The sequence below is a fragment of the Ischnura elegans genome, chromosome X (assembly GCF_921293095.1).
Source record: "Ischnura elegans chromosome X, ioIscEleg1.1, whole genome shotgun sequence".
Lineage (NCBI taxonomy): Eukaryota > Metazoa > Arthropoda > Insecta > Odonata > Coenagrionidae > Ischnura > Ischnura elegans.
In genome coordinates this window covers 66,198,630-66,210,224 of record NC_060259.1, presented here as the reverse complement: position 1 = coordinate 66,210,224, position 11,595 = coordinate 66,198,630, and the positions used below count along the sequence as shown (strand labels likewise).

Sequence of the window (11,595 nt, the reverse complement as noted above, 5' to 3'; positions counted from 1 at the left end):
GGTTAGTTCGGTTATTCTCCAAATATCCAATGCTTTCTTTTGAAAATTTGAAGACTTCCTCCTTAATTGATTATTTTACACAATTTGAATTTTTGCATCCCTCCTTTCCTATCTATTAAATAAAGTACTCTAAGGTTTGTAATTTTTCTCTGATTTGCTTTAAATTCCGTTTTTTATTCCTGAGAAATAATGTGTTGATATTTGGTTTGACATAAAAAGTGACTCTAGCGGTATCGTCGGGTCCAAACAGACGCGGGCTGCTGATAGTTCCCAAAGTAGGCCACGCAATACCGACGTCTCAAGGTCAACAGACTGGTCACGTATCCCTTGAGTTAAACGTGTCCGGAATGTTTCCTTCGAGCGGCGGCACACAGCGTGAACAAAGCACTTTGGGTCAAATTTCACCTGATAGTAGCAGTCAAGGGTAAATTTAGTAATATTATTCAAAGCACTCGCTTCACCGGGGATGATTTTTCTCGACCTTGATACCTCTGTTCTAACCCTGGTCGATACGACCTCTCATCCAAACATAAATAATTACGTGCAATTTACAGAAAGGGTGGTTTCCATTATACTAAATGTTTTATTTTGTCGTGGTTTTTATTTAAAAGTAGTCTTACATGCCGTTTATCATCTTGCTTGGAAATGTACAACCAATCGACTGAAAAAAATTTAAGTTAAATCGAAACATAAAGTCGGAAAACATTTGGTCGGTGGCAGTCTCAAATCTACCCAAGGATAAATTTATCCCATTACCACTTTCTGGTAATTGACAGTTTTAGTAGGGTAGTTTGTTTGTTGCGAATAATTTGAAAGCAATTATCCGTTGGATACAGCATTTTCTTACTTAACGGAGTGAAACACTGATAACTTTTTTATATCATAAGACGGCATTGTCTTGTATTCGTGTGCAATAAATTTACCAAAAAAATTCTTAAACTCTCCATGTAATTTGATTAGTTTTTACTAGGATAAAAATAAAGGCAACTCAAGATATCTTTTGCGCCATGCCCCACGAGTTTTTGATTTTAATCAATCAGCTCTACTTACTATTATGCATTTTAAATTGGCTTTGGAAAGAATGAGAGAAAATAGTGGTAGGCTCATTCAAATGAAAGTAAAACAAACGAGACTGGAAAATAAGACTCACTCCTTTTATGTAAAAGAAGCATGGTTGTATAACATTGTTGTCTCTGGACTTGAAAGAAGCAATCAAATTGAATCATACTTAATTGCAGCTTCCGTTGGCGCGGATTTCCGGTTAATGGATGGTAATTAGCGGATTGAGGCACTCCTCACATCGCCTGTTTCCCTGGAAGCTGGGATTTGGCCTACTTGGCCAGCATCAACCTGTCGCTGTACTTCATGTAGATCTCCTTATTTTTATCTCACTATGCATATCTTCATTTCTTGGAATAAGATATACACTCACAGCTTAGCGGTAGCGGATACGGAAAAAACTCGAGGGCATGGCGCAAACGATATCTTGAGTTGCCTTTATTTTTATCCTAATAAAAAATAATCAAATTACATGGAGAGTATAAAAAATTTATTGGTAAATTTATTACACACGCATACAAGACAATACCGTCTTATGATATAAAAAAGTTATAATTGTCGTTTAGCAAGGTTTTTCAATACGGATGGGTCCGCAATGGGCGGGGGGGGGGGGGGCGTCCCGTATCTGTATCCGCCACTTAGCTTAGCAGTCAACAAATGTAACAATTTCGAGTTTTCCGAGTTGCAACCGCCACGGCTACCATTAAACTTGCATAATGATATTCTATATCTCTATAGTACTTCTAACGAATAATGCATAAACTATTTCCCCAACTCCCGACCATTGGTGTAGGTTAGAGGCAAAAGAAATTGTTTACGGTCGTAACTGACTCAATTTTCATTTCCAGACGCATATCAATTCCAAGAACATCGGGAGTGAGACATAAGTATTGACCTTTACGGAATTTATGGTGAGAGATTTTTGCTGGCCGAGTGGGCCAACACGCACGTTACGTTCCCGGGAAACAGGCGATTTTCACTACCCCGCAATATGATTCCTACTATCCAAAGTCAACGGGACGTCCGCGTTATTGAGAGCTGTGTTATAGTATAGTTAAATTGCCATTTTCACTCCTCTAAGTCGAGTGCCGGGTTGTAATATGACTGGTACTTGCAAAAAAGCTACATAAGAGCACGAACCTCATTTTGAGACCATTTTTATAAATACCTCGGTAAAGAACTGACGTGTATGTGCGTATATTTTCTATGCACAAATTATTTACCTGAGAATCTCTCTTAAACAATTCTTACCATTGGATTATCCCTAATAAATTCTGCTAAATAGCGGAAAGCTATAGTAACATATTTATCCATGAGTGGATTCGAGTCTACCTTCGACTAAATATTTTTCGACCAAAATCTTTTATATTCTTATTGAATTGACTTCCTATTTTTCAGAAAGATGATAAAGAGCACGATTGACTGTTTTTTTTGTAAAAAAAACGAACTAAATAAGCATTTTTATCATGGAAACTTCCTTTTTAGAACAGGGATCATAATTATTTTTGCTTGCACGCCTTTTCCCTCCATCCACGGTAAGGACAACAGCAACAAGGACGAGAATAAAATTTATAGATGTATCTAGTGCTTTGAGCACTATAACGAATGTCGATGGAGTCGATTTGTTTCCATTTCAGTGCGATCAAGGCCAGTGTGTTCGAGAATCTGGTGAAATTAAGGGCTATCATCAAACTCGTGAACATTGCAAAGGCTGTATATTATTTATTTTCCTTGTTTCGTGGGTCTCTGCTGTCCCTATTCGTTTAGTTAACTAATATAACAGTCGACGTGACCGCGAAATGTCTTTTTTAAACGGCAGCGTTGGCTAACCTTCTTCCACCCAGGTGTCGTGTTCGGAGCGGACCGCTACGTCATTCTTACTTCTTTATAGGATTATTTTATACCATTACGCATTTTTTTACTCAAACACCGTAAGAATGCGTAAACGTTTGTTCAAGTTCAGTAGAGTATCATGGGTTCGCAGCTCTCACGACGATGAAAACATTATAAACCGTTCCGTCATTTCTCAGAATTATCCTTTATAAATGAATGACCACGGAAATTGTCTCGGCGAGGTCCTGATATTAACATTTGTTTCCTTTGACAAGTTAAGTTATAACCATGAATATGGGAAATTTAAGGATGGCAGGCACTGCACTTCGCCATGATACGATTGTTGAATCCAAACGCGGCGCAACCGGTACATGTGAGGCTGCTAGCAAACGAATTTTATTTAATCTTATTGAGTTTAGTAATATTTTAACTTCCAACGCAAGAAACATGCATCCAGCTAAGATTAATGGCTGTTTTACATGGACATAATTTTTTATTCTACGTTGTATAATAACATGAAAGAGATACTATATAGTTAACCTCCCAATCGTCTCCAGCACTAATATTTGACTTCAAGCAAGGAATCTGCAGTGAAGTCAGCGTGAACTTCCAAGGACATGACATAGAATTTGTCATTTCTTCCATCAGACATTAATTATATATGCATCGTTAAATGCATGTCAATAATGAAGGCAGAAAATTTGTATTGATTAGCGAACTGCTACCGATTACAATATCGATTTCATCAAATTGAGCCACAACGAATACAGATGGAAGGGGATCTGACATTTCTATGGAAACTTAATGGTTTTTTTGACAACTATTAGCGGTACGAATCCTCTCTAAAGGCCACACATCTTTTAATTGCTTTGATTTCGGAATATCTACTGTCTGTTTACGTAGCAGTCAACTAATATCACTGTCAATATGACCGCCAAGTACGGTTTAGTCGTCAACAGCGGCCAACACCCTTCCAATACGGTAGCGTATAGTGGCTCAGCGAGGGGGGGGGGGTTTGGGGGAAAAACCCCCCCAGAGCTTAGAGAAATTTTTAAGTATAATCCATTTTACTTATTTGATATGATATTGCTAATAGAAGAGTGTAAGGATTAATAAAATATCCCTCAGAAAGCCGTAAAGCTCACCATTTTGAACCATATATCTTAAAATCCCGCAATATTAATCTCGCACCTACAGCTTATCCTGGTGATTATGCTATACCTCCACACACTCCGGTATTAATCACACCTATACCTCCCGAGCCTTAATTTCTATCGGTGCCCCTGCTGGTGTATACGGAGTGGACCCCTACATCGGTCATTCTTCACATCTTTTTCACTTTAATGGAAAAAGTAATGGATCTACAAGGGGACCTGATACTTCCAGGAAAACTAAATGTTTTTTGGGCAATTTTTAGCGGTAAATTGGTTACCCCAAATACAAATCCCTGAAATGCGATTTTATCGAGGGAAAGTTGCGGACCTCATTACATGAATGAGCGTAAAGTTCGTTTAATATGGCTTAATCTAGGCTGAGCTCTACCCTCGCATGTCCAAAATAACCTCCAGTTCGAATCACTGAGTGAAGGAAGCCTGTACTGCTCTCTTTAATGGAGATGGTTATACCATTACTTTCGTCTTATCAACTCGTTCAGTGACATCCCCTAATCGAGGGAACGAAACTCTCACAAGTGTGTAAACCAAAGGCACAGCGAGGAGGGGGTTTTGGGGGGATAAACCTACCCCCACCCCAGAGCTTACAGAAATTTTTAAGTAAAACCCATCTTACTTAATTGAATGAATACTACTTTTAAGATAGTGTATCGATTTTCTAAATATCTCTCAGAAATCCGTCAAACCTACGATTTATCCTAAAGTTTTTCTGGAGAGGGACCCCGCACCTCCCGCTTACCCTAGCGGATATGCCGTATCCCCAGACACTCCAGTATTAACTGCGCCTAAAACCCCTCCTATTAATTCCTTGCTGCGCCTCTGGTGTAAACAACGAAAAATTCCCGAGAGATCGATGCACGTGTCCGAACTCCTATGATTAACTGAGGTGTGGTTACACTCCCGAAATGAGTTCATTACGATATCAGTTTTTATGCCATAGGATTAGGCTGTCGATTTCACACCGCGAGCAGCTCGAAAGTTAGGGAGCATCTCTGAGACATTCCATTTGTCATTAATCCTTCAAGGATTAAATATGTATATCTAAATACATGGTTGTAATGAAAGAAGGCAATTTTTATCGACTAACGAACTGCGATAAATGAGAATATCGATTCCACTTCGTGGAGCCACTACGAATAGAGCTACAAGGGGATCTGACACTTCCAAGGCCAGCTTTAAGGGCTCCGTTTGCAACTTTTAGCGGTACTTATAGGAATAATTATTTTTCATGACGAACGAGTAAGAGCTGTGAATATCATCATACAAGGAAACATGTCGAGAGCGGACAGGAGTACACTCCATGCCAAGCATCGAAGAACAGTATGGTATGGAATATATCATAAATTATGTGTCGTTTTTTATATCTAATATTACATTAACATGACCAAGTTTTTAATTTTTATGAAAGTCAGCAAAACCCCTAAATTAGGAATTTCGTTCGAGACTTTTGGGTGTGAAAAATTAAAAATTTATTACCCTGTGAATTATGGTAGATACTTTTATTTTCCATGAAAAATATGGCTGAAAACTTCATTAGGTTCAGTGTTGCTCAAAATACCCTAAATAACTTGACCTCGTTTGTACAGCATAGGACTTCTAAAGAAGGGGCTTAGTGGCATTGTGGATGTAAAATAATTTCGTTGATCGCACTTTTACAGCTAGGTTGAGATCTCTGAATGGTCTACCTTACCCAAGGGTAGCCCAATACCCCCTCAGAACACCGCCGCTTTTTGTCCACGACTGCTTATTCGACGAGAGAACTCTCTTATCTCGCAGCTAACCTCTATATCTAAAGGTCGACCCACCATCCGCGACCCGGTGGACGCACTTGGTGGCTTTAAGCTCAACCACGAGATATTATTTGTACATATTTTATTATCTGTATATTATCCTCATATATATGGCAGTATATTATCTGCACATTAAAAGAAGGAGGTACCTATCCGTTAATCAAGGTAAAATGTGGGATTAGCAGAATAGAATAGAGAAAACATTTAAAAAAGCATAAATATGACCGTGAGAAAGGATATGTAAAAGATAAATTAAGTAATTTGATAGTATATTTGAACTTGATGCTTGCATCAGGAGGTAAAACTGAAATTTGGGAATTAGAGTAGATGTACCAATGTAGAAGAAATATTTTAAATAATATCAAATTTGCTATAGTACCTACATTCGGTTTCATTATCACCGCCCATGTTTCCGTCGGAATACTTTAGTGGTTTTTTCCTCTTTCGACACGGTTCCAATCGGAAAGTTTCACCCTAACTCGTAATAAGGATTCATTAATTCGTAATCATACTTCAATAGGAAATATTTTAGAGGATAAAAAAATTTCTTATGTATTCAATATAAATGGACAATGTTTGTAAGTGAAATGGTGGTACTAATAATCGATTGATACACTGCAATCCATCGTAAATATCCTGGTTTGGAATTTAGAACATTAAAATTTATAGTCAAAAATAGTACGGTTAAAGGCTGTGTAAAGAGTTTCAATTCTATAGAATTGGGGAAGGATGGGATGGTTTTCTTGATCGGAGTAGTCAACATTCCTTCAATATTTAGGGCATTTTACCTCGAGCTTGGGTCCTCTGCCCTATTCTTCCCAACCTTTGATCCCTTCCATTTTTATGGTAACAGTCCAGCGAGAAAGCAGGCATACGTAATCGCTCGCGTATGTTAAATGGAATGAGCGCTTGGAGGTGTTGTGTTTTCACTAGCTAGGACTGGGCGATTACAATATAATGCCCTATGATACCCATCATTCGCATTTTGACTCTTGTCTAAAGATTGTCCTCCGCAAAAGGTCTTCTCGGATTTAGCTCGTGCAGCAGTTCTGCGCAAAATCCCGTATCGAGTGGTGTACTAGTGAATGTCAGTTGTAGCGTGGAGTTTCATCTGGTCGTGTGTAATTACCGTGCGTTGGTTACATTTGTGAATGTGCTGCATATCCTCTTTATTGGTTCTTACGGCTCCGTATTTGCATTATCATGAAAAATGCACGTGATGAAAATTCCTTCGCTTCGCAAGTGTTCCTCATGTCCACAGTTCTAGTGCTCTTCATTGAAAAGTTTGTTTCGAATTGGTTGATGGTGTTCCGTTATCTTCTATTTCAATGAAGCAGTGTAAGTGGGAATGCTTTAAACGGTGTTAATGCAGTTGTGTGGGCGTTTGCAGTAATTTTCAAAATAAGATGTGCGGCGAATTTCTCCGTCGCAAAAATATGTGAACTATCCAGGGTTAGTTCCAGTGCTTTGAAATGTGCATGTCGTCGTTATAATGTTATATCGAAGTCGGGGAAAAGAGATTAGAGGAAACGTTATATCTTGGAAGTGATGCCTCGCTATTCGTAGTGAAATAAAAGTTTTCTTGCTTGTTGTGAAAGCAAGAGGAGCTTCTTGGCCGATTACTCTCTACCTTGGGGTAAACATTTCCTACGGAATATTCTGCAAGAGGAAAAGACACGTTCCATTGTCGAAGCTTATCTGTACTAATGCATTACTTGGATTATTTTTAAACTTTGGTAAGTTTGTGTTTTTTGGTTAGTTTGTTTACCTAAACCGCCAGAAGTTGTTCATGCTTCAAACGTAAAGTTTAACGTGCTCACCAATAGTGCGTCACCGCTTTTCATAATCCGGGGTTGGGCTTTAGAAACTTTAATAAGTCTGCCATGTTGATAATCCGTCCTTGACTAGTATACCATTGTCGTGAAATGAATTTTCTTGTTCTTCCACGTGCCAGACATCCTTCCGTTGATTTGAGGCCTCCATGCATCCTCATTTGGGGTCCTATTGAATAAAATAAACGTATCGCTCATTGCCTTGTATCATTAAGACTTCATTTTTAAAATGTAATGCATGTATGTGGTGAATGTATTATAAAGAAATGATTGATCCTTCCAATACAATTGATGTAATGAACGGTAAAATTTCTTCCCTTCCATATTGGTTATGGATTTATCATTTATTTTCGAATGCACATATTGAGTTAAGTGTCGGTGTTACCGGGGCAGATTTTGTGGGTCATATTGTCATATATTTCCAGAGTATCTACTGTATTCGTGATCAAGCGCTGATTACTGGATCTGTATCCATTTTTTTGTGGGATACCATAGCGGAAAGTCAATTAGTTACTCTGAGTGATTTTTTCATAAATATATAACTCATATTTATTAATCAGTTTTGAGAATGTAACCGATTGCATCTAGGGGTGTATTTTCATAAATCACATCCAGAATTATGGGATTGTATAACCTCAAAAATATACATGTTGTGTTCTAAGTACTTAATTTATCTTTTATGCCATGGAATCTCTTCTTGATAATTTCATGGAACTATAACGAATTCTTACTTTTACCAGCTGGTGTACTTAAGCTGAACTTAACTACTTAAAAAAGGGATGCTGATGTGATGTAGTTGAAAAAGTGATCATTTTTCTACATTCGTTATGTTTGCTTTTTGGAAAAAATGGCCTAATGGTTTGTGCGTGATTTCTTTCCACCATTTATGGCGATGGTAATCCGATTTCATTGGAATATGTATCAGAAAACTGGTTTTTCTGTTAAATTTCTGCAGTTATTTCTAGTTTCCGTCTCTACTCTGTAGGATACCGTTACCATACCTATTATTTATTTATTTAAGCAGTTACTCACATACACCATTTCTGCCAATTTACAGTGACGCCGTAGCAAATAGCCGTGGACGGATCGATTGTACAACTTTTATCGGTAGACTAATTCACACTTCAAACAAGCATTGTTTTTCTGATATCATTTTCATAATATCTTTTTCATTTTTAAAGCAATATCATCCGATTTTTTTTGGATCTTCAGTTTTTGTATTTAATTAGTGAATACCTTTTTTTGAATTTTTAGAGGTTTAAATGGAAAGTCGGCTGTACCTTCGTAGAAATTTGTTTTTGAGATTTACATTTTTATGCGTTGCTTTTGAAGTTAAAATGCAATTATTTTCACTCTCAATCGTTGGAGAGCGGTGGGATTTGATGATGAATGATTTTGGTGTACCAATGAATTCAGCGGGAAGGGAAATCAATCATGGAATTCTTATTATTTGTGAAATCTTTCGAATTTTTTGTTGTATTTCTTAGTTTAACGGAATTTTTTGGAATTAAGAATTCAAAATTATTTTCGTAATCCTCCTTTTGTGGTCACGAAGAAATTCATAAACAATACCAGTTAATGGTATGGTGAGTTGGACCTGATTGGCGGGGTGAAGTCGATCGGCCCAATCGGGAGGATCGTCCAATAGTTGCATTCCGCTCTTAATAGTGGGGGCGGCGTTTAGGGTGGAGGTGGGGAGGTAGTTGCAACGGCCGTCGGTGCCCCAGAGCTATAAATTCGCGAACCCCTCCCATTCCTTTACACTCCTCGTGAGATTAACTTGCTGCACGTTACTTCGAACATTTGTACAAGTGATTCCTCCTCACGTTGCGCACTTCTTTTACTCCAGCGTGTTCTACCATGGATTCCTTCAAAGCTCTGCTGTGCTTTATGGGAAGCTCCACTGACGGTGACATCCCAAGGTTCGACGTCTTGACCTCTCTCCCACCTGAAATGGTCATCAAGATTTTGAGGTAAGGATATTTCGCCTTTTCTGTTCTGAGGAATAATGGCCTTCCTCTTGAGAGTATGATTTGAAATATTTTCTGTGATAATATACAGAATTATTTAAGTCGTTATTTTGGGTTTACTTAAAATTTACGATTGTCTTCGGCAACGTTATGCACTGCCTAAGTTTATTTAGAATAGTTCCATTGATTGATGTGATATGATTATTTACGTGTGATGGGATTAGTCTGTTGAATTTTATTCTTCATAGAATTTAATTTTATTCTAAATATATCACGTCGCATAAACTTCAGTTCATCATTGAATCAGCATTCATTTTTTTGTGCCTTTTATTTATTGAGCTTATTTTCTTTCAAAGTTTTCAATCCCTGCCTCTTCCTCATTTACGATGTTGAATACAGCCTCCTTGTGGATCTTTCTGCTCCATTTGGGACACTTTGGAATAAGCTCATTGGTAAATGATAATTTCTTTTTAATGGAAATTAGTTTATGGATATATATGTATCGTAGAACTTACTACTACAGCTATTATACCATATCTACTAAAATTCAAGCTATCTTCTTCCTTGGTTTTACATGAATTTTCTTTTTCATTTTACTTGTTGGAACTTACCTGCGTCAATATTTGTAATTCCTCACGTTCTCTCCATTTAGGATGTTGGATCCGGCCTCTCTGTTGTCGTGTGCTCTTGTGAGTAAGTCGTGGCTCTCCTATGTCCACGGTGATCCCCAACTGAGGTCTCGCATCCGCCAGCACCTTCGCCACTTGAGACAACGCAGGGCGAAGCCTCTGAACATCAGAGTGCGGGCATTGCGTGAGGGTCACCATGCTGTCCCCTTCTTCGCCAGTAACGACCGCTTCCAAATGAAGACGATCCCCTCGAAGGCAGGTAAGGGCCCATGGAATATCTTGATTCGCTTTTTTAATATTTGTTGGCCTGACATCGCACGATTGTTACACCTTTTCTATTATACCTTCTTTGCAGGTGACTCCCGTGCGGAAAAGCATGCTCCAGTTATTATTTCCAAAGGGAAAATGCCATCCATTGCCAAAACTCTTCGGAAGGCCAGGGTTGCTTCGCATTCCGGTAAGTTATTGGGATTATTTGGTCGATAATATAATTCTATCGGTAAATGTGCACAGAATTTTTCTTAAAGTATGCATCAAAGTCCACATATAGATAATTTTTTGTGCATATTTAGTATTTTTCCTTTTATGTAATACAATTGTTCTCTTTTTCGAGATTGAACCGGATTGTTTTATTTTCACCGCATAAAATAGAGTCAAAAATGCAATGCATTATGACCTGAAGTACATAGTTAACTGGCATTTTGCATTTTAAGCTGTAAATTCGTTTTTGTAGAGCCGTTACTAATCTTCCGCTTCCTTTTTACAGCTATGATTCGAATTCTTGGATTACCCATAGCCATGGAGCCCACGCATACACGGCCAACACAAGAGATTGGACTCCTCTCTGGAAAGTCCGCTAAAAGGTCTTCTTCGAAGTGCGTGAAAGGTGTGAGAATGTAAATGTGATATCGTGCCTTGCTGTATAATTTTTTTTCTATCTCTGGTTTGTTATCCTGTGTTTCTTTTCTATTTAAGTATGGAACTTGTACTTAAACATTTTATATGATGTAGAATACATCTATTAAAAATATATTGTTATTTTACTAACCCTTTCGTTTCCAAATCTTCTACGAAGTTCTGCAGTCTTAAGACTCCTTTGCACTCTTATTTTGGAGCTGTTATATTTTCTCCTTGGTCTTTGATATTGTGTAGATAGTTCGATCGTCGACTTTTGCGAGCCCATTGGTATCGGTAGAAAATACTTTGTACAATTCCATAATAATTGTAATGCTTTTAATGCTGGTTTTAATGCTAAGTGCCATTTTTAAATGGAGAAGTATTTACACTTGCGTGTCTTTATGGGTATTCCT

General features: G+C 37.9%; 1 protein-coding gene across 1 annotated transcript; it reads left to right on the top strand.

Moving 5' to 3' along the window:
* The first annotated feature begins 6,884 nt into the window (after window positions 1–6,884).
* Window positions 6,885–11,296, top strand: LOC124171369. Its single transcript, XM_046550539.1, has 5 exons — window positions 6,885–7,590; window positions 9,536–9,659; window positions 10,309–10,544; window positions 10,641–10,742; window positions 11,052–11,296. Exons 2-5 carry the CDS (start codon window positions 9,547–9,549, stop codon window positions 11,183–11,185), a joined length of 585 nt encoding a protein of 194 aa, XP_046406495.1. The 5' UTR covers window positions 6,885–7,590; window positions 9,536–9,546; the 3' UTR covers window positions 11,186–11,296.
* Window positions 11,297–11,595: the final 299 nt, after the last annotated feature.

Coding starts and splice junctions, on each gene's coding strand:
- LOC124171369 (XM_046550539.1), top strand. CDS start 9,547: ATGGATTCCTTCAAAGCTCTGCTGTGCTTTATGGGAAGCTCCACTGAC. Junction 10,545..10,640: donor GACGATCCCCTCGAAGGCAG/GTAAGGGCCCAT, acceptor CCTTCTTTGCAG/GTGACTCCCGTGCGGAAAAG. Junction 10,743..11,051: donor CAGGGTTGCTTCGCATTCCG/GTAAGTTATTGG, acceptor TCCTTTTTACAG/CTATGATTCGAATTCTTGGA.